Genomic DNA, 20,620 nt, shown 5'->3' with positions numbered 1-20,620 from the left:
TCCGAGGCCATGGTTCTCGACCGGAAAAAGGTGCTTTGCCCTCTTCAGGTCGGTGGAGTGTCCTTGCCTCAAGTGGAGGAGTTTAAGTATCTCGGGGTCTTGTTCACAAGTGAGGGACGAATGGAGCGTGAGATCGACAGACGGATTGGTGCAGCATCTGCAGTGATGCGGTCGCTGCATCGGACTGTCGTGGTGAAGAGATTGCTGAGTAGGGGAGCAAAGCTCTTGATTTACCGATCGATCTATGTTCCGATCCTCACCTATGGTCATGAGATTTGGCTCATGACCGAAAAAACGAGATCGCAAGTACAAGCGTCCAAGATGAGTTTCCTCCGCAGGGTGGCTGGGCGCTCCCTTATGCCGCGTTCACACCAGGCGCGATCAGATGCTACAAATTTGTGGGGGTCGCGTGGCGATGGACGTGCCTCCTTCGCCCGGTGTGTTGCTCTGCTTTTGCTGCGAAAATTCGCCCCGGTGCATCATCAAATAGGAGGAGCTTCCATTACGCTCGCCGGCTCCGGTTGTCAGTCAAGTTAACATGACGGACCTTGATCACACAGAGCGAGTTGTTGTGGAAAGCTGACAAACGTCATGAGACGTTCCCAATTCAGGGAGTATCATTATTTGCTGCACGAGCTGCGTCTGGATGACGGCCGCTTTCTGTGACATAAAGTCCAGTCACAAAATAATAATGATAATTTAAAAAACGATCCGAAATAAATTTAAAAACAAATTTAAAACAAAAGAAAATTTGATACTTACAGGCTGTACTGATTGCTGGGGTTGATTTTGTCGCAAAGTCGGAACTGACCCTCTACTGAGTATTAAATGCCGACTGAAGCCAGCTCGAAATTGTGCAAGGTTTGTGAAACAGTCCTCCATGAAATGCGTAGAGCAAAGAAATAGTCGGTGGTTGTATGTACTGGGGATTCGGTTAAAAATGAATAAAAGCCATTGATCGCGTACATTGCTTTCTGTGGGAAGAATATGTAAAGATCGTAGTCCGCTATGACAGCCTGGGAAGGCACACCTGTAGCTCGCCATTGCTCCTCTTCCAGTGGTAGGAATGGGTGGGCACAACCTTATGAATCATTAATTTCGAAGGGGCGTGTGTGAAAGGGTGTGGGGGTGTGTGTGTGGGGGGCTATTGGTGAAAAAGTGACGTAACGTTTCTCTCAAAAACGGATTGGCCTGTTTTCTAGGGGCAGTTCAAAAAAGGAGAAATGCTTGAAACAGAGGTTCTGAAAGTTGCTGGTACTTCGTGTGTATTGCCCACAGCGGGGAGACTCTGAACTAATACCAAAAACATGAAAAAGATGATTTTGATTCTCTATCCCCTTTTAGAAACCAGTCACCATTTGCTTTATTATACATCTGTGTAATTAATAAGTAAAATAATCTCCATGGACGATTTGCTCGCGCGCACACACAAAATAAAAATTAAAAAAACCTCCGCTCCCGCTGCTGTGGTGCTGCTGCTCACTCCAAAAACTCTGTCATAATTGTGAAATAAAGGACAAAAGAGGCATAAGTCCTGCTCACAGGCTGCTACCAGATACAGGACATGCTCACATCTTCAGTCAAACTCCAGACATCTCCACTTCACTACATATTCAGTCCCTGATTGGTCATCGCGACGAGATGAAAAAGTTCAGCTTTTACAACTTGGGGAGGAGGGTGACATGACGTGCCAATCACTCAAAATCGCTTCACTCGCGTCCATCGCGTTGCACTGCATGACTTGGCCCCAAAACGCGTCGTTCCATAGTGATTACATGGCAACCTGTCGCTACTGTCGCTCACGTCATGCTTGGTGTGAACGCAGCATTAGAGATAGGGTGAGGAGCTCGGTCACTCAGGAGGAGCTCGGAGTCGAGCCGCTGCTCCTCCACGTTGAAAGGAGCCAGTTGAGGTTACTTGGGCATCTTTTCTGGATGCCCCCTGGACGCCTCGCTGGAGAGGTGTTCCGGGCATGTCCCATCGGGAGGAGGCCCCGGGGAAGACCCAGGACACGCTGGAGGGACTACATCTCTCGGCTGGCTTGGGAACGCCTTGGGGTTCCCCCGGAGGAGCTGGGGGAGGTGTATGTGGATCGGGAGGTCTGGGCGGCTTTGCTTGAGCTGCTGCCCCCGTGACCCGACTCCGGATAAAGCAGAAGAAAATGGATGAATGGATGATGCACTAGCACTAGAGAAAGTACAGTAATGTCCTTATTTGTCCCCTAGATGGCGCAAAGTGATTTTAAATAGGTAAAGTTGCCTACTGAGAAAATGAGACACAATTGCTTACCACACTTTACAGCTAAAGAAATTCACAAACTGTTCATGATAGTGGTTTTGGTTTGTTTTCTAAGACATCTACTGTCTTTTGTCGCAGTACCATTGTTTGTCAGTAGAGTCAGCAGATGGATGACCTTCTTTCAGAAGGTAACATTTGACCTCAAGTCTGTCGAAATGCAGCCAAAGGACCCAGACCAGGTGGTTTTGAGGTGGTAGATAAGGCAACATGTGGCACCACTCCTGACCTTCAAACTCTGAAATTGCTTGTTTCTTTTTGTCTTTTTTCTCAGCATTCCATACTAACTTCCAAACTGCGTTATCACAAACCTCACACCTGCTCCCCGAACACCGCCCGATGTCTCAGCTCTAGCAGACATCCTATTATGATGCTGAGGCGGGCCAGTGAGCACGAGCCTTATGAAAACATAAAACAGCCGTTTGTCTCTTGGTTTCAGTTTCAGCGTGTCTGACATAAACTGTCACTGGGTTTGTGGTTGCAACAACCTATTATTGTGAGCTGGGGAGTCCCAGCTGGTCTGGGGATTCTCGTGGGTGTTGAAACCTAGCAACTACAAAAACGCTATACCTGGCATCTGTAAACAAAAACTTTTCTCCTTTTATAGTGATTGAATTAGTCTGGAATTACCCGTTACTGTACATATCATCCACAAGAGTTAAATTCACCACATCGTTGTCAAATCTGGTAATTTTTCTCTGTGTGCAAACAGATAGGAAGTTCATCTGGGTTGTTCTTTTTCCTGTAATGTGTCCAAGCATAACTGAGACAGACCATAGCTGATTATTTTTAGGCATTTTCCAAAAAATGATTTAGTTTTAGTCACTGCTCTCGCCCAATTTCTTTAACAATAAGTATTCAGTAATATTACATTTATGAACATTTTAAAGCCGTAACATTTGAAGACACGATACAAACTGTGCAAGGGTTTAGAAATGTGCAGTGTCTTAATGAAAATGTAACGGGATCACAATTTTCTTAATTGTTTGAGTCTCAGAGAATTCCTGAGTTTTTTTTTTTTTTTTTTTTTTTTTTAATACAACTGTATTAGTTCGTATTAACAAAAAGCTTACAGACTTTCTGGCTTCGTGGAGTTGTAGATTTTATTATAACAAATGGAATCTCTTATAGATGGATGTCCTGTCTATAGCGCAAGTGCATTTGGAGCGTGCCCAATTACACTTTGTTCTTTTCATAGGAGTGCCATGGCACACTTCCTTCTCAGTTTGATACAAATCACAGTTTTATAGTCATGGTATGGTTTAAATCACGATATATTAATTAATCCTCTGGGGTTCATGGATGCACTTACGCATCCAGATCAACTTTTGTCATGTTTCTATGAATAAAGTCAGTCACTGAATGTCACAGACTTAGTTCAGTTTTCAATTTATTACATTTTATATAGCACCACATCAAAACAAAGCTGCCTCAGGGCGCTTCACTCCAGTAAGGTTTAACCTTACCAATCTCTAGAGCAAGCACACAGGCAACAGCGGTAAAGAAAAACTCCCCCTGATGATGTTGAGGAAAAAACTTCAAGGAGACAAGACACTGAGGGATGACCCACTGCTTAGGCCATTCTAACAGTTACAGTTTTTTTGTTGTTGTTTGTTTGTTTTTTACAAAGGTTTACTAAGCTGAAGAAACGGAAAACAGAAATTCAAAAACATCTGCTGCGTCAGCTTCAGGCATGGTATCTCACGGTCAGTCCAGCATGCTGTTGTCCACAGACGCTACTCCCGCGCATTTTCCTCTGCACCTCGTACAGAGAAAAAAGAGCAGAATCAGTTGGCTAAAAAAAACACACCTAAGGTATAATTCATCAGCATTAAAATGACAGGAAAGCAGAGAAAATACTAAGGTGAGCGCTGGCCACTAGCTCTAAGCTTCACAAACAGACCCAGAATTTAGATCAAGTTGAGACTGAGACCTGTTCCATTACTAACAGGTAATTGGCAGATCGGCTACTGAAACTACGACTTTTTAGCTGCAGTTTCTCTCTGCTCTTGAGGCGATCTGTTACTCACAGCCAATTGTAAAAGCCGGAGAACATCACATGGTCCTGCAACGTCAGTGTGTATCTCTCCCTGCAGTTGGTTAAATTAATAACTATTTTGATAATCAGTTAATTATTTTGAGTCATTAAAAAAATCCAAATTCTTTGATTTCAGCTTCTTAAAGGTGAATATTTTATGATTAATTTTAGTAGCTGCTTTACTCATATTTTGCAGTAAATTGAATATCTTTGGGCTGTGGACCAAACAAAACATTTGAAGGCACCGCACCATCTCTTTGTCAAAGTAAAAGCACCTGCTTACAGCAGATTGCAGGCAGACAAAAAGCTGTGCATGCATGTAATTTTGAACACGCACAGTGGAGAGCTGACATTTACCATTTGGTATGCTTGTATTTTTTGGGTCAATGATGAACAGCGCCAAAACTAAACGTTGATAGGATTAATATTTTTAGAGAAGCTACATATATTAACTAACGACACTGAACAATGGACGTTGATAATTACATTCTGGATTAACCATTCCAGCAGGGGGCGGTAAATCATCTATATATTAAAATGTGCATGCATGATTTTATTTAGTAAGTTCAGTGTAAGTACATAATGTAATTGTGAATATGTTAAATACATAGATGAGGAAAACACTTATTACTCGAACTGCTCGAGTTAGAAAATGCAATACTTTATTTTTCTTTCCTATCTGCCCCACCCCCCCATCTGCAAATTTTAGCTGCTATTTGCTGTAAAGCGCTCAATTAATGATGCAGCAGTATTCCTGTAAAAGTTTGTGAAAAGTTCAGAGTGAGCTGCATTGTGAATTTTTCACACATATTGTGTTGTGAACCTAAATTGTGTTCATGAGGTAGAAGCTCAGGATAGACGAGATAATCGCAGTCCAACAGCAGGGTTCTGAATCCTGATTCTGCTGTTTGTATTAAAGGGCGGTCGTCTGTTGAAGCTCACATGTCCAGACAGGAGCTGGCAACATGCTCTGATGATCTCATCTTACAGGAAATACTGTGCGTCTGCGTGAAAGTGTTTGGAGACCAGCCCTGTGTGGAGTTTCCCACTGGCTTTTAGTGATGTGAGATCAGGTCAAGTCAAACGTGACGGCAGAGCCAGAAAAGGTGACACCTGCTCCAACAGTGGCGCCTCCTGTTACTGACACTTAAATAGGTTTGTGGGTGTGATGAAATATACAGTGTTACTGTGACCATCAAGAAAACTCTTAGGAGTGTTGAAACGAGCAGCGGCTGTGTGACCAAAGACCAAAGGTCATTTCTTTTAACTTATTAAGTTTATCTAAGAGTAACCATGTGCTTTGAAACTGACCTTTCTTTAAAGAGTGAGGGAGCGTTGCGGCGATAAGACGCCGATTCACCCAACCAGAATTCTGACAACCTTAACTAACCGCGTTGTGTTTATCATTACCTACATTGTAAACAAAGCCAAACACATGTTCAGTGTGCTTCGTACGTAGCCTGAAGTGACCCGGAATACAGCAGGCCGCCAAAGACGACAACAAAACAAGAAGGGACATTCCACACCTGCGGCTGTTTAGTAGTAGTTATTGAAGTATGTTTAACCAGTTCTTCAACCTCACCATTCTAAATATGTAGACTACATTTGTTCCATATCACCTCCCTCATACAATCGCCTTTTTTTTTTCCCGTTTAGCTGGAGCTGTTGTTAATACCTTTGTGCATAGCGTGGAGTCTCAGGCTACTTCGACATTGCAAATGCTTCTTCAAACTGACAATTCATGCATCTGCATGAATATGATGCATGGATTCATGCATCATATACTAAGAGACAACTGTATATGTGTGTGTGAATGTGTCCCTCTTCTGTCCAAGCCATTATACACACACAATTACCTCTACTGGTGGTTGGCTCTCACTGCGGTATTGTATCACTTCCTGTTCCGGAGCACAGCGGTGTTTTTCTGTATCTGTTAGCTGTTTAATCTGCGCAGTTAGATTGATCTACCATTATTTAATGCTTCGATCTTAAATATGATCAATCTATCTTTGTTAGTTGGCTATGTACCACAGGCTTTTAAGGTGGCAGTAATTAAACCATTACTTAAAAAGCCATCACTTGACCCAGCTATCTTAGCTAATTATAGGCCAATCTCCAACCTTCCTTTTCTCTCAAAAATTCTTGAAAGGGTAGTTGTAAAACAGCTAACTGATCATCTGCAGAGGAATGGTCTATTTGAAGAGTTTCAGTAAGGTTTTAGAATTCATCATAGTACAGAAACAGCATTAGTGAAGGTTACAAATGATCTTCTTATGGCCTGGGACAGTGGACTCGTCTCTGTGCTTGTTCTGTTAGACCTCAGTGCTGCTTTTGATACTCACAGGGGGTCGTTTTGACCGTTGGGGTTTTACATAATTATTGTATGGCCTTGCCTTACAATATAAAGCGCCTTGGGGCAACTGTTTGTTGTGATTTGGCGCTATATAAAAAAAAAAATGATTGATTGATTGATTGATCTAGTTATCTAGATTACGATTTGTTTCCCAGTGTAATCTGTACGTGCCTTAACTAAAGCACTCCTTCTGCTGAATCACCTCTAAATTATTTACACATTATTCACTTTGCGTGTTTTTAGGAATCCGCTAGCTTAGCGTAGCTACTAGCTCTTAGCCGGTTTAGCATGGCGGCTTCTCCTGTCTCTCCCGCACTTTTCTGCTCTGAGTGTGAAATGTTTAGTTATTCCTCGGCCTCCTTTAGCAGTAACAGTACTTGTAATAAGTGTAGCTTATTCGTAGCTTTGGAGGCCAGGCTGGGCGAATTGGAGACTCGGCTCCGCACCGTGGAAAATTCTACAGCTAGCCAGGCCCCTGTAGTCGGTGCGGACCAAGGTAGCTTAGCCGCCGTTAGTTACCCCCTGGCAGATCCCGAGCAGCCGGGAAAGCAGGCCGACTGGATGACTGTGAGGAGGAAGCGTAGCCCTAAACAGAAGCCCCGTGTACACCGCCAACCCGTTCACATCTCTAACCGTTTTTCCCCACTCGACGACACACCCGCCGAGGATCAAACTCTGGTTATTGGCGACTCTGTTTTGCGAAATGTGAAGTTAGCGACACCAGCAACCATAGTCAATTGTCTTCCGGGGGCCAGAGCAGGCGACATTGAAGGAAATTTGAAACTGCTGGCTAAGGCTAAGCGTAAATTTGGTAAGATTGTAATTCACGTCGGCAGTAATGACACCCGGTTACGCCAATCGGAGGTCACTAAAATTAACATTAAATCGGTGTGTAACTTTGCAAAAACAATGTCGGACTCTGTAGTTTTCTCTGGGCCCCTCCCCAATCGGACCGGGAGTGACATGTTTAGCCGCATGTTCTCCTTGAATTGCTGGCTGTCTGAGTGGTGTCCAAAAAATGAGGTGGGCTTCATAGATAATTGGCAAAGCTTCTGGGGAAAACCTGGTCTTGTTAGGAGAGACGGCATCCATCCCACTTTGGATGGAGCAGCTCTCATTCTAGAAATCTGGCCAATTTTCTTAAATCCTCCAAACCGTGACTATCCAGGGTTGGGACCAGGAAGCAGAGTTGTAGTCTTACACACCTCTCTGCAGCTTCTCTCCCCCTGCCATCCCCTCATTACCCCATCCCCGTAGAGACGGTGCCTGCTCCCAGACTACCAATAACCAGCAAAAATATATTTAAGCATAAAAATTCAAAAGAAAAAATAATATAGCACCTTCAACTGCACCACAGACTAAAACAGTTAAATGTGGTCTATTAACATTAGGTCTCTCTCTTCTAAGTCCCTGTTGGTAAATGATATAATAATCGATCAACATATTGATTTATTCTGCCTTACAGAAACCTGGTTACAGCAGGATGAATATGTTAGTTTAAATGAGTCAACACCCCCGAGTCACACTAACTGTCAGAATGCTCGTAGCACGGGCCGGGGCGGAGGATTAGCAGCAATCTTCCATTCCAGCTTATTAATTAATCAAAAACCCAGACAGAGCTTTAATTCATTTGAAAGCTTGACTCTTAGTCTTGTCCATCCAAATGGAAGTCCCAAAAACCAGTTTTATTTGTTATTATCTATCGTCCACCTGGTCGTTACTGTGAGTTTCTCTGTGAATTTTCAGACCTTTTGTCTGACTTAGTGCTTAGCTCAGATAAGATGATTATAGTGGGCGATTTTAACATCCACACAGATGCTGAGAATGACAGCCTCAACACTGCATTTAATCTATTATTAGACTCTATTGGCTTTGCTCAAAAAGTAAATGAGTCCACCCACCACTTTAATCATATCTTAGATCTTGTTCTGACTTATGGTATGGAAATAGAAGACTTAACAGTATTCCCTGAAAACTCCCTTCTGTCTGATCATTTCTTAATAACATTTACATTTACTCTGATGGACTACCCAGCAGTGGGGAATAAGTTTCATTACACTAGAAGTCTTTCAGAAAGCGCTGTAACTAGGTTTAAGGATATGATTCCTTCTTTATGTTCTCTAATGCCATATACCAACACAGTGCAGAGTAGCTACCTAAACTCTGTAAGTGAGATAGAGTATCTCGTCAATAGTTTTACATCCTCATTGAAGACAACTTTGGATGCTGTAGCTCCTCTAAAAAAGAGAGCTTTAAATCAGAAGTGCCTGACTCCGTGGTATAACTCACAAACTCGTAGCTTAAAGCAGATAACCCGTAAGTTGGAGAGGAAATGGCGTCTCACTAATTTAGAAGATCTTCACTTAGCCTGGAAAAAGAGTCTGTTGCTCTATAAAAAAGCCCTCCGTAAAGCTAGGACATCTTTCTACTCATCACTAATTGAAGAAAATAAGAACAACCCCAGGTTTCTTTTCAGCACTGTAGCCAGGCTGACAAAGAGTCAGAGCTCTGTTGAGCTGAGTATTCCATTAACTTTAACTAGTTATGACTTCATGACTTTCTTTGCTAACAAAATTTTAACTATTAGAGAAAAAATTACTCATAACCATCCCAAAGACGTATCGTTATCTTTGGCTGCTTTCAGTGATGCCGGTATTTGGTTAGACTCTTTCTCTCCGATTGTTCTGTCTGAGTTATTTTCATTAGTTACTTCATCCAAACCATCAACATGTTTATTAGACCCCATTCCTACCAGGCTGCTCAAGGAAGCCCTACCATTATTTAATGCTTCGATCTTAAATATGATCAATCTATCTTTGTTAGTTGGCTATGTACCACAGGCTTTTAAGGTGGCAGTAATTAAACCATTACTTAAAAAGCCATCACTTGACCCAGCTATCTTAGCTAATTATAGGCCAATCTCCAACCTTCCTTTTCTCTCAAAAATTCTTGAAAGGGTAGTTGTAAAACAGCTAATTGATCATCTGCAGAGGAATGGTCTATTTGAAGAGTTTCAGTCAGGTTTTAGAATTCATCATAGTACAGAAACAGCATTAGTGAAGGTTACAAATGATCTTCTTATGGCCTCGGACAGTGGACTCATCTCTGTGCTTGTTCTGTTAGACCTCAGTGCTGCTTTTGATACTGTTGACCATAAAATTTTATTACAGAGATTAGAGCATGCCATAGGTATTAAAGGCACTGCGCTGCGGTGGTTTGAATCATATTTGTCTAATAGATTACAATTTGTTCATGTAAATGGGGAATCTTCTTCACAGACTAAAGTTAATTATGGAGTTCCACAAGGTTCTGTGCTAGGACCAATTTTATTCACTTTATACATGCTTCCCTTAGGCAGTATTATTAGACGGTATTGCTTAAATTTTCATTGTTACGCAGATGATACCCAGCTTTATCTATCCATGAAGCCAGAGGACACACACCAATTAGCTAAACTGCAGGATTGTCTTACAGACATAAAGACATGGATGACCTCTAATTTCCTGCTTTTAAACTCAGATAAAACTGAAGTTATTGTACTTGGCCCCACAAATCTTAGAAACATGGTGTCTAACCAGATCCTTACTCTGGATGGCATTACCCTGACCTCTAGTAATACTGTGAGAAATCTTGGAGTCAATTTTGATCAGGATATGTCATTCAAAGCGCATATTAAACAAATATGTAGGACTGCTTTTTTGCATTTATGCAATATCTCTAAAATCAGAAAGGTCTTGTCTCAGAGTGATGCTGAAAAACTAATTCATGCATTTATTTCCTCTAGGCTGGACTATTGTAATTCATTATTATCAGGTTGTCCTAAAAGTTCCCTAAAAAGCCTTCAGTTAATTCAAAATGCTGCAGCTAGAGTACTGACGGGGACTAGAAGGAGAGAGCATATCTCACCCATATTGGCCTCTCTTCATTGGCTTCCTGTTAATTCTAGAATAGAATTTAAAATTCTTCTTCTTACTTATAAGGTTTTGAATAATCAGGTCCCATCTTATCTTAGGGACCTCGTAGTACCATATCACCCCAATAGAGCGCTTCGCTCTCAGACTGCAGGCTTACTTGTAGTTCCTAGGGTTTGTAAGAGTAGAATGGGAGGCAGAGCCTTCATCTTTCAGGCTCCTCTCCTGTGGAACCAGCTCCCAATTCAGATCAGGGAGACAGACACCCTCTCTACTTTTAAGATTAGGCTTAAAACTTTCCTTTTTGCTAAAGCTTATAGTTAGGGCTGGATCAGGTGACCCTGAACCATCCCTTAGTTATGCTGCTATAGACGTAGACTGCTGGGGGGTTCCCATGATGCACTGTTTCTTTCTCTTTTTGCTCTGTATGCACCACTCTGCATTTAATCATTAGTGATCGATCTCTGCTCCCCTCCACAGCATGTCTTTTTCCTGGTTCTCTCCCTCAGCCCCAACCAGTCCCAGCAGAAGACTGCCCCTCCCTGAGCCTGGTTCTGCTGGAGGTTTCTTCCTGTTAAAAGGGAGTTTTTCCTTCCCACTGTAGCCAAGTGCTTGCTCACAGGGGGTCGTTTTGACCGTTGGGGTTTTACATAATTATTGTATGGCCTTGCCTTACAATATAAAGCGCCTTGGGGCAACTGTTTGTTGTGATTTGGCGCTATATAAAAAAAATTGATTGATTTGATTGATGACACCTCAGAACTTAATCAAACTTGGCACACATATACTTTGACATATGAGGAGTGACGTAGGCTATTGAGCATTTTAGTAGTAGTTAAGGGGAAGGCACTTGCACTGTATCATCACTGGTAAGTGTGCTAAAACGTTGGTGTCATACTTTTGTTATCTTTTTCCTTTGAACTTTTTACCTCTTCATTTTTGCAAGTAACAGTAGTAGTAGTAAGTAGTAGTAGTAGTAGCTGTCTCTTCTTGAGATAACTTTAGTCATGCCCTAACGGTCCTCCGGGATAGGTGGGAAGTGATAGCTTTGTTGTGAAGATGAAGTTTTCATTTCAGTGTCTGAATCAAACCCACCCTGGGCCAGGTAATCACCTCATGAATTATACAACCCCAATTCCAATGAAGTTGGGACGTTGTGTAAAAAGTAAATAAAACAGAATACAATGATTTGCAAATCCTCTTCAACCTATATTCAATTGAATACACCACAAAGACAAGATATTTAATGTTCAAACTGATAAACTTTGTTTTTGTGCAAATATTTGCTCATTTTGAATTGGATGCCTGCAGCACATTTCAAAAAAGCTGGGACAGTGGTATGTTTACTTGAAGAATTTTGATGCAAGTACCTTGCATATGGAAAGTATTCACAGCGCTTCACTTTTTCTACATTTTATGTTGCAGCCTTATTCCAAAATGGAGTAAATTATTTTTTCCCCTCCAAATTGTACTCACAACACCCCATAAAGACAACATGAAAAAGTTTTATTTTTGCAAATTTATTAAAAATAAAAAACTAAGAAATCACATGTGCATAAGTATTCACAACCTTTGCACAATACTTTGTTGATGTACCTTTGGCAGCAATTACAGCCTCAAGTCTTCTTGAATATGATGCCAAAGCTGGGTGCACCTATCTTTGGGTAGTTTTGTCCATTCCTCTTTGCAGCACCTCTCATCTCCATCAGGTTGGATGGGGAGTGTTGGTGCACAGCCATTTTCAGATCTCTCCAGAGATGGTCAATCAGATTCAGGTCTGGGCTCTGGCTGGGCCACGCAAGGACATTCACAGAGTTGTCCTGAAGCCACTCTTTGATATCTTGGTTGTGTGTTTAAGGTCATTATCCTGCTGAAATATGAACCGTCACCCCAGTCTGAGGTCAAGAGTACTCTGGAATAGGTTTTCATCCAGGATGACTCTGTATGTTGCTGCATTCATCTTTCCCTCAATCCTGACTAGTCTCCCAGTTCCTGCTGCTGAAAAACATCCCCACAGCATGATGATGCCACCACCATGCTTCACTGTAGGGATGTGCCTGGCATTCACACCAAAGAGTTCAATCTTTTTCTCATCAGATCAGAGAATTTTGTTTCTCATGGTCTGAGAGTCCTTCAGGTGCCATTTAGCAAACTCCAGGTGGGCTGCCATGTGCCTTTTACTAAGGAGTGGCTTCCGTCTGGCCACTCTACCATAGAGCCCTGATTGGTGGATTTCTGTAGAGATGCTTGCCCTTCTGGAAGGTTCTCCTCTCTCCACAGAGGAATGCTGGAGCTGTGACAGAGTGACCTTTGGGTTCTCCCTTGCTGAGGTTCTTGTCCCCGGATCCCTCAGTTTAGACGGGCAGCCAGCTCGTGGAAAAGTGCTGGTGGATCTGAACTTGTTACATTTATGGATGATGGAGGTCACTGTGTTCATTGGGACCTTCAAATCAGCAGAAATGTTTCTGTACCCTTCACCAGATTTGTTCCTCAAGACAATCCTGTCGGAGGTCTACAGACAATTCCTTTGACTTCATGGTCAGTTTGTGCTCTGACATACACTGTCAACTGTGGGACCTTATATGTAGACAGGTGTGAGCCTTTCCAAATGATGTCCAATCAACTGATTTTACCCCAGGTGGACTCCAGTTAAGCTGTAGAAACATCTCAAGGATGATCAGTGGAAACAGGATGCACCTGAGCTCTATTTTGAGCTTCATGGCAAAGACTGAATACTTATGTACACGTGATTTTAGTTTTTTGTTTTTTTTTTTTATAAATTTGCAAAAAAAAAAATCCTACATTGTCATTATGGGATATTGTGTGTAGAATTTTGAGGGGAAAAAAATGACATTCATTTTGGAGTAAGACTGTAGCATAATGTGAAACATGCAGCGCTGTGAATATTTTCTGGATCCAGAGTACCGTGAGGTGTCTCTTTTGTGTTTTGATTACAATCAGCATGTTGAACTTTCCCTTACTGGAAAGTGTGTGTGTGTGTGTGTATATATATATATATATATATATATAAACATTTCAGTGTTTGGAGATGTTCTTTGATTTGGGGAAGAGCAGGTTTTATTTTGGTACAGATCCATATCTGCTTCAGATTTTTTTTGTTTAACAGTTTAGTGGGGTCCTGCTTGTTTTACAAGAAGCCAATTTATGATGCCATAAATGTCTCTAAAGAACTGCTCTCCTTTGTCAGTTGTTGTATATCGTACTTTGTTTCAAGCTAAATATGTTTGTTATGGAGACTTTGACTCTCCAGACTTGCAGCATGGAATCAGATTCAAGTCTGATATGCACATAAATCATATTTTCACTGCCAGTCTGAAGAAGGCCAAAGACAGAGGATTTGGATGTTTGTCATTACGTTGTTTTGATTACGTGAAAATTGTTTGAAAGGCAGAAACACGATTTTTTTTTTTCTTCAGTTCGCTTTACACATTATCTTCTACATGTAATCACAAAACAAGCAGTCACTTAAGCAAGAGTTAACAGGCATTTAATGTTTTTTGTCTTTGACATAATACCAGGGACAGATAGCAAGAGGGTGGAGCCAAACACAAGCTGTAAATGTGGATAATTAGCATGAGTGAAACCACAGGACAAAAGGAAGTATAAATTACCAGGACTGGTTTCTATTGTCTTACAGTAGGTTAAATATTAAAGCAGTGGAGTATTAATCTATAACAGTGTGCTGCATGTGACAATCTGAACATGTGCATTATTATCTAAAATACATTTAATACTGCTGACAGCTTCCAGCAAATAGTCAGGCCCATTCCCCAAAGTCCTGTTGAAATGAACTCGTGCAGAATGATGCAGAGACAAACCGTGAAATGCTTAAAAAGGCCACATCCAGGTGACGAGTAATTTGAGCGCTGCGTTTGTGTGCTATTGCTATCAAACTGAGATCAAGCGTTTGTGTTGTCTACTTATAAACAGTGGTGTCTGACTCGATGGTGTCGCTACCACCGGCATTTGAGACAGAAACCCAACTCAACCTGAATCTGCTAGTATACTTCAAAAGGAGGATAAAAGCTGACGTCTAGTCATCAAGAAGCCATTATTTAAGGATGGGTTTTTATCTGTATTCTTGTGTAGAAACTAATACAGCAACTGTCTTTGGTACTTGGTCTCTTTGGAGGCCTAGTGCCAAACAACCAGTTGCCCAGGTGGTATTATAATGGAATGTCTGCTATGACATTTTGGCCAGGTAGCGCAAATATCTGGGCCTAGAAAAAGTCAAGAGTACGCCGATGTTTCACCTGGCTCCGGCAGATAAAGATGGCTTTTCTGAAGTTTGGGATGGAAAAAATATCGGCCTGGGTGGTTACCACTGTGGCGTAGTGGATGTGGTGAGCCGTGGCACGCTGACATACCTGGTTTGACCTTATATGGGGACCACATTCGGCTCATGTTTGTTTGTGCTCAAAAGGCCACCATGTACAGCTCCGCTCTTTTGTTTTTTGTGCCTGTTGGGCTTCCATGTTGCCACCATATATAGAGGTTTTTTGGCATTCAGTGCTGTTTTGTCCATCAGTGGAATCCGTTAAACTACAGCCTTTACCAGTTTCTTTATCTATGATTCACAGACGCAGATTCTGATGCCATTCTGTGCGTGGCACCAGTAGAACTCTGATCTTAAGGACTATGCTAGACACAGTCTTCCAAGATGTGTTTACTGGCCATATGTTTATCTTTTAACATTTACTACAAACATGAGTTTAATGCTCACAGCACCAGGAGGAGAACCCAGTCTGCTCCCGGATGCATCAGCCTGGAATATTACTCTTGTTGCTGAAGCCATGACCAGCAAGATCTTCAGACAAACACAAAAATGTCCAAAAAAGTCTGCAAACCTATCACGTAGTCAGAGCGAAGACAGCCTTGATGAACAGTTCAATCCTGACTCTAAATGTGTACAGATTAAACAGGAAATGGAGCAGATAAGTGCACTACATAAAACTAACTGCTCCCTTATGGCTCCTCTTCGACCTTCACTTGAATCATATGGGAAGGGCTGTCCTGAGGCTCCGAGTGTGAGCTCTGGTTCTCATTGACTAGCATGCTAAACTGCAGGTCACTGTAATGCGAGAAGTCCTGTGTGTATGGCTCAAAATTTGGGTTAAAGTTCACGTCCACGTTGGCAAACATTGCATTGGTATCAAGCCCTTGGTCAAAGCCAGAAGCCACGGGTTGGTTGATGGCTGCCTTGGGAAATGCATCCCATAATCCTTGCATGTCAAGCAGCTGATTGAGGATAGTAATATCTTCAGAGCTGAAGTCAGGGTCCAGATCATTGCAGCAGATGTCCCCTGAAGTGGACGTGCCAGGTTGGGCAGTACAGAGCCTTTCCTCCGGAGACGTCATGCTTTGAGACTGTGGGAACTGGAACAGCTGCGAGGACAGCGGTTCTGCTTCGGTTGCACATTTAGCTGCAGGAGAATAATGAATTTATGTTACAGTTTGCATTTTATCATCTGAAAAATACCACAGATACCTTGTGTCCAGCTATCCATCCATTTTCCAAACCTGCTTAGTCCAATTAAAGACCACAAGGGTGCTGGAGCCTATTCCAGCAGTCACTGGGTAAGAGGCAGAGTACACCCTGTACAGGCTGCCAGTCTACCGCAGCGTGTCCAGGTATCAAATTGTCCACACTTTGCCCCCACCCCCTGCAACAGCTTTGACGACCAACACCGTTAATCTCAGTGGTAGTCCATGGGCCAAGCAGGTTTTCTGTATCACTTAATGTGTCGAAACAACACTTAGAATCCAGCCTCAGTGTACCATGGCCTACACAAAATGCATGATAGCCAGCTAGGGGTCAATGAAGAATTACACAGAGGTCAAAATGTAAAAATGCTCCAATCTTGTTAAAAACTATACCACATTTGTCTGATCATAACGATTCCAAAAAGGTATAGTTTGGACCATCTGTGACAGAATGTTGTGGAGTTATGGGGTAAAAACAACACAAATGGTGACAAAGGTCACATTCAGTTTGTATAGGGGTCAAAAGTTGCTCCAATTTCAGTAAAAAATGATAAATTGTTTTGGTCAATAGGGTTCTAAAATGGTATGGTTTGCACCATCTGTCATCCTTACTTATCATGTTACGGGGTAACATACAGTAGTGTTCAGGATAATAGTTTTGCTATGTGACTAAAGATTAATCCAGGTTTTGAGTATATTTCTTATTGTTACATGGGAAACAAGGTACCAGTAGATTCAGTAGATCCTCACAAATCCAACAAGACCAAGCATTCATGATATGCACACTCTTAAGGCTATGAAATTGGGCTATTAGTAAAAAAAAAAAAAAAAAGTAGAAAAGGGGGTGTTCACAATAATAGTAGTGTGGTTTTCAGTCAGTGAGTTCGTCAGTTTTGTGGAACAAACAGGTGTGAATCAGGTGTCCCCTATTTAAGGATGAAGCCAGCACCTGTTGAACATGCTTTTCTCTTTGAAAGCTTGAGGAAAATGGGACATTCAAGACATTGTTCAGAAGCACAGCGTAGTTTGATTAAAAAGTTGATTGGAGAGGGGAAAAATGTCTGGAGTTACCTGCAAGTGCTGTGACAATTAGAAGACGTGTGTGAAGCTAATTTATTTGCAAGAATCACCCACAAAGTCCCCCTGTTAAATAAAAGACGTGCAGAAGAGGTTACAATTTGCCAAAGAACACATCAACTGGCCTAAAGAGAAATGGAGGAATATTTTGCGGGCCGATGAGACTAAAATTGTTCTTTTGGGTCCAAGGGCCGCAGACAGTTTGTGAGATGACCCCCAAACTCTGAATCCAAGCCACAGTTCACAGTAAAGACAGTGAAGCAAGCATCATGATATGGGCATGTTTCTCCTACTATGGTGTTGGGCCTATATATTGCATACCAGGTATCATGGATCAGTTTGGATATGTCAAAATACTTGAAGAGGTCATGTTGCCTTATGTTGAAGAGGACATGCCCTTGAAATGGGTGTTTCAACAAGAAATCTTGGTTCTAAACCAACAAAATTAATTAGGTGTATAACCACAGTTTTTCATGATTTCTTCACATCTGCGAGGCATTAATTTTGTTGGTTTGGAACCAAGATTTTGCTCATTTACTAGTGTGCATGCGGTCATTGTCTTGTTGAAACACCCATTTCAAGGGCGATATATAGGCCCAACACCATAGTAGGAGAAACATGCCCATATCATGATGCTTGCACCACCATGCTTCACTGTCTTCACTGTGAACTGTGGCTTGAATTCAGAGTTTGGGGGTCATCTCACAAACTGTCTGCGGCCCTTGGACCCAAAAAGAACAATTTTACTCTCATCAGTCTACAAAATATTCCTCCATTTCTCTTTAGGCCAGTTGATGTGTTCTTTGGCAAATTGTAACCTCTTCTGCACATGTCTTTTATTTAACAGAGGGACTTTGCAGGGGATTCTTGCAAATAAATTAGCTTCACACAGGTGGCTTCTAACTGTCACAGCACTTACAGGTAACTCCAGACTGTCTTTGATCATCCTGGAGCTGATCAATGGGTGAGCCTTTGCCATTCTGGTTATTCTTCTATCCATTTTGATGGTGGTTTTCCGTTTTCTTCCATGCGTCTTTTTTTTTTGTCCATTTTAAAGCATTGGAGATCATTGTAGATGAACAGCCTATAATGTTTTGCACCTGCATATAAGTTTTCCCCTCTCCAATCAACTTTTTAATCAAACTATGCTGTTCTTCTGAACAGTGTCTTGAATGTCCCATTTTCCTCAGGCTTTCAAAAAGAAAAGCATGTTCAACAGGTGCTGGCTTCATCCTTAAATAGGGGACACCTGATTCACACCTGTTTGTTCCACAAAACTGATGAACTGATGAATGCCACACTACTATTGTGAACACCCCCTTTTCTACTTTTTTTTTTTTTCTTTTACTAATAGCCCAATTTCATAGCCGTAAGAGTGTGCATATCATGAATGCTTGGTCTTGTTGGATTTGTGAGAATCTACTGGTACCTTGTTTCCCATGTAACAATAAGAAATATACTCAAAACCTGGATTAATCTTTTTAGTCACAGCACTACTATTATTCTGAACACTACTGTATATGGCATGACAATAAAGCATCCTTGAATTATTATACAGAAAGTGAAGAAAGGAATATTAGGTTGTTCAAAAAAAATAGCAGTGTCTTCATTTTTCTTTACAAGTGTAAACATGTACTGTATGAACTGAAAAATGCTTGATGATTTAGTTTTCCTGTTAATCACTGAACTAATATTTCATTATACAACCCCTGGCAAAAATTATGGAATCACCGGCCTCGGAGGATGTTCATTCAGTTGTTTAATTTTGTAGAAAAAAAGCAGATCACAGACATGACACAAAACTAAAGTCATTTCAAATGGCAACTTTCTGGCTTTAAGAAACACTAAGAAATCAAGAAAAAAGATTGTGGCAGTCAGTAATGGTTACTTTTTTAGACCAAGCAGAGGAAAAAAATATAGAATCACTCAATTCTGAGAAAAAAAATTATGGAATCACCCTGTAAATTTTCATCCCCAAAACTAACACCTGCATCAAATCAGATCTGCTTGTTAGTCTGCATCTAAAAAGGAGTGAACACACCTTGAAGAGCTGTTGCACCAAGTGGACTGACATGAATCATGGCTCCAACACGAGATATGTCAATTGAAACAAAGGAGAGGATTATCAAACTCTTAAAAGAGGGTAAATCATCACACAATGCTGCAAAAGATGTTGGTTGTTCACAGTCAGCTGTGTCTAAACTCTGGACCAAATACAAACAACATGAGAAGGTTGTTAAAGGCAAACATACTGGTAGACCAAGGAAGACATCAAAGCGTCAAGACAGAAAACTTAAAGCAATATGTCTCAAAAATCGAAAAATGCACAACAAAACAAATGAGGAACGAATGGGAGGAAGCTGGAGTCGTCTGTGACCGAACTGTAAGAAATCGCCTAATGGAAATGGGATTTACATACAGAAAAGCTAAACGAAAGCCATCATTAACACCTAAACAGAAAAAAAACAAGGTTACAATGGGCTAAGGAAAAGCAATCGTGGACTGTGGATGACTGGATGAAAGTCATATTCAGTGATGAATCTTGAATCTGCATTGGGCAAGGTGATGATGCTGGAACTTTTGTTTGGTGCCGTTCCAATGAGATTTATAAAGATGACTGCCTGAAGAGAACATGTAAATTTCCACCGTCATTGATAATATGGGGCTGCATGTCAGGTAAAGGCACTGGGGAGATGGCTGTCATTACATCATCAATAAATGCACAAGTTTACGTTGATATTTTGGACAACTGAAAGGATGTTTGGGGATGATGAAATCATTTTTCAAGATGATAATGCATCTTGCCATAGAGCAAAAACTGAGAAAACATTCCTTGCAAGAAGACACGTAGGATCAATGTCATGGCACAGGGTCAGTGTCAACGAGCAGATCTGATTTGATGCAGGTGTTAGTTTTGAGGATGAAAATTTACAGGGTGATTCCATAATTTTTTCCTCAGAATTGAGTGATTCCATATTTTTTTCCTCTGCTTGGTCTAAAAAAGTAACCGTTACTGACTGCCATAATATTTTTTCTTGATTTCTTATAGTGTTTCTTAAAGCCAGAAAGTTGCCATTTGAAATGACTTTAGTTTTGTGTCATGTCTGTGATCTGCTTTTTTTCTACAAAATTAAACAACTGAATGAACATCCTCCGAGGCCGGTGATTCCATAATTTTTGCCAGGGGTTGTATAACCACTGTTTCTGAGAACTGCTTCACATCTGTGTTGTATGGAGTCGACCAACTTCTGGCACTTATGAACAGGTATTCCAGCTGAGGATGACTGGACTCCATTCCACACTTCCTCTACATTTCTTGGCTTTGCCTCAGAAACAGCATTTTTGACATCAGCCTACAGGTTTTCTGTCGGCTTAAGGTCCCAGGATTGGGCTGGCCACTCCATAACATTAATCTTGTTGGTCTGAAACCAAGATACTTCT

General features: G+C 41.4%; 2 protein-coding genes across 3 annotated transcripts in view; one reads left to right on the top strand and one right to left on the bottom strand.

Moving 5' to 3' along the window:
* Positions 1–20,620, top strand: part of mrpl28 (mitochondrial ribosomal protein L28) — a 38,980-nt gene that overhangs the window by 13,058 nt on the left and 5,302 nt on the right. The window lies entirely within an intron of this gene.
* The window catches only part of relb (v-rel avian reticuloendotheliosis viral oncogene homolog B), a 32,712-nt gene continuing 27,378 nt past the window's right edge, over positions 15,287–20,620 (bottom strand). For both annotated transcript variants that reach the window (XM_034169224.1, XM_034169225.1), the window contains one exon: positions 15,287–16,041. In XM_034169224.1, coding sequence (XP_034025115.1) covers positions 15,584–16,041 — 458 coding nt within the window. In that variant the 3' untranslated portion in view covers positions 15,287–15,583. The remainder of the gene's footprint in view (positions 16,042–20,620) is intronic.

This window comes from Thalassophryne amazonica, chromosome 4, assembly GCF_902500255.1.
Source record: "Thalassophryne amazonica chromosome 4, fThaAma1.1, whole genome shotgun sequence".
Classification (NCBI taxonomy): Eukaryota; Metazoa; Chordata; class Actinopteri; order Batrachoidiformes; family Batrachoididae; genus Thalassophryne; species Thalassophryne amazonica.
Note: the sequence above shows the minus strand (reverse complement) of the source record. Positions and strands in the feature narration are given on the sequence as shown.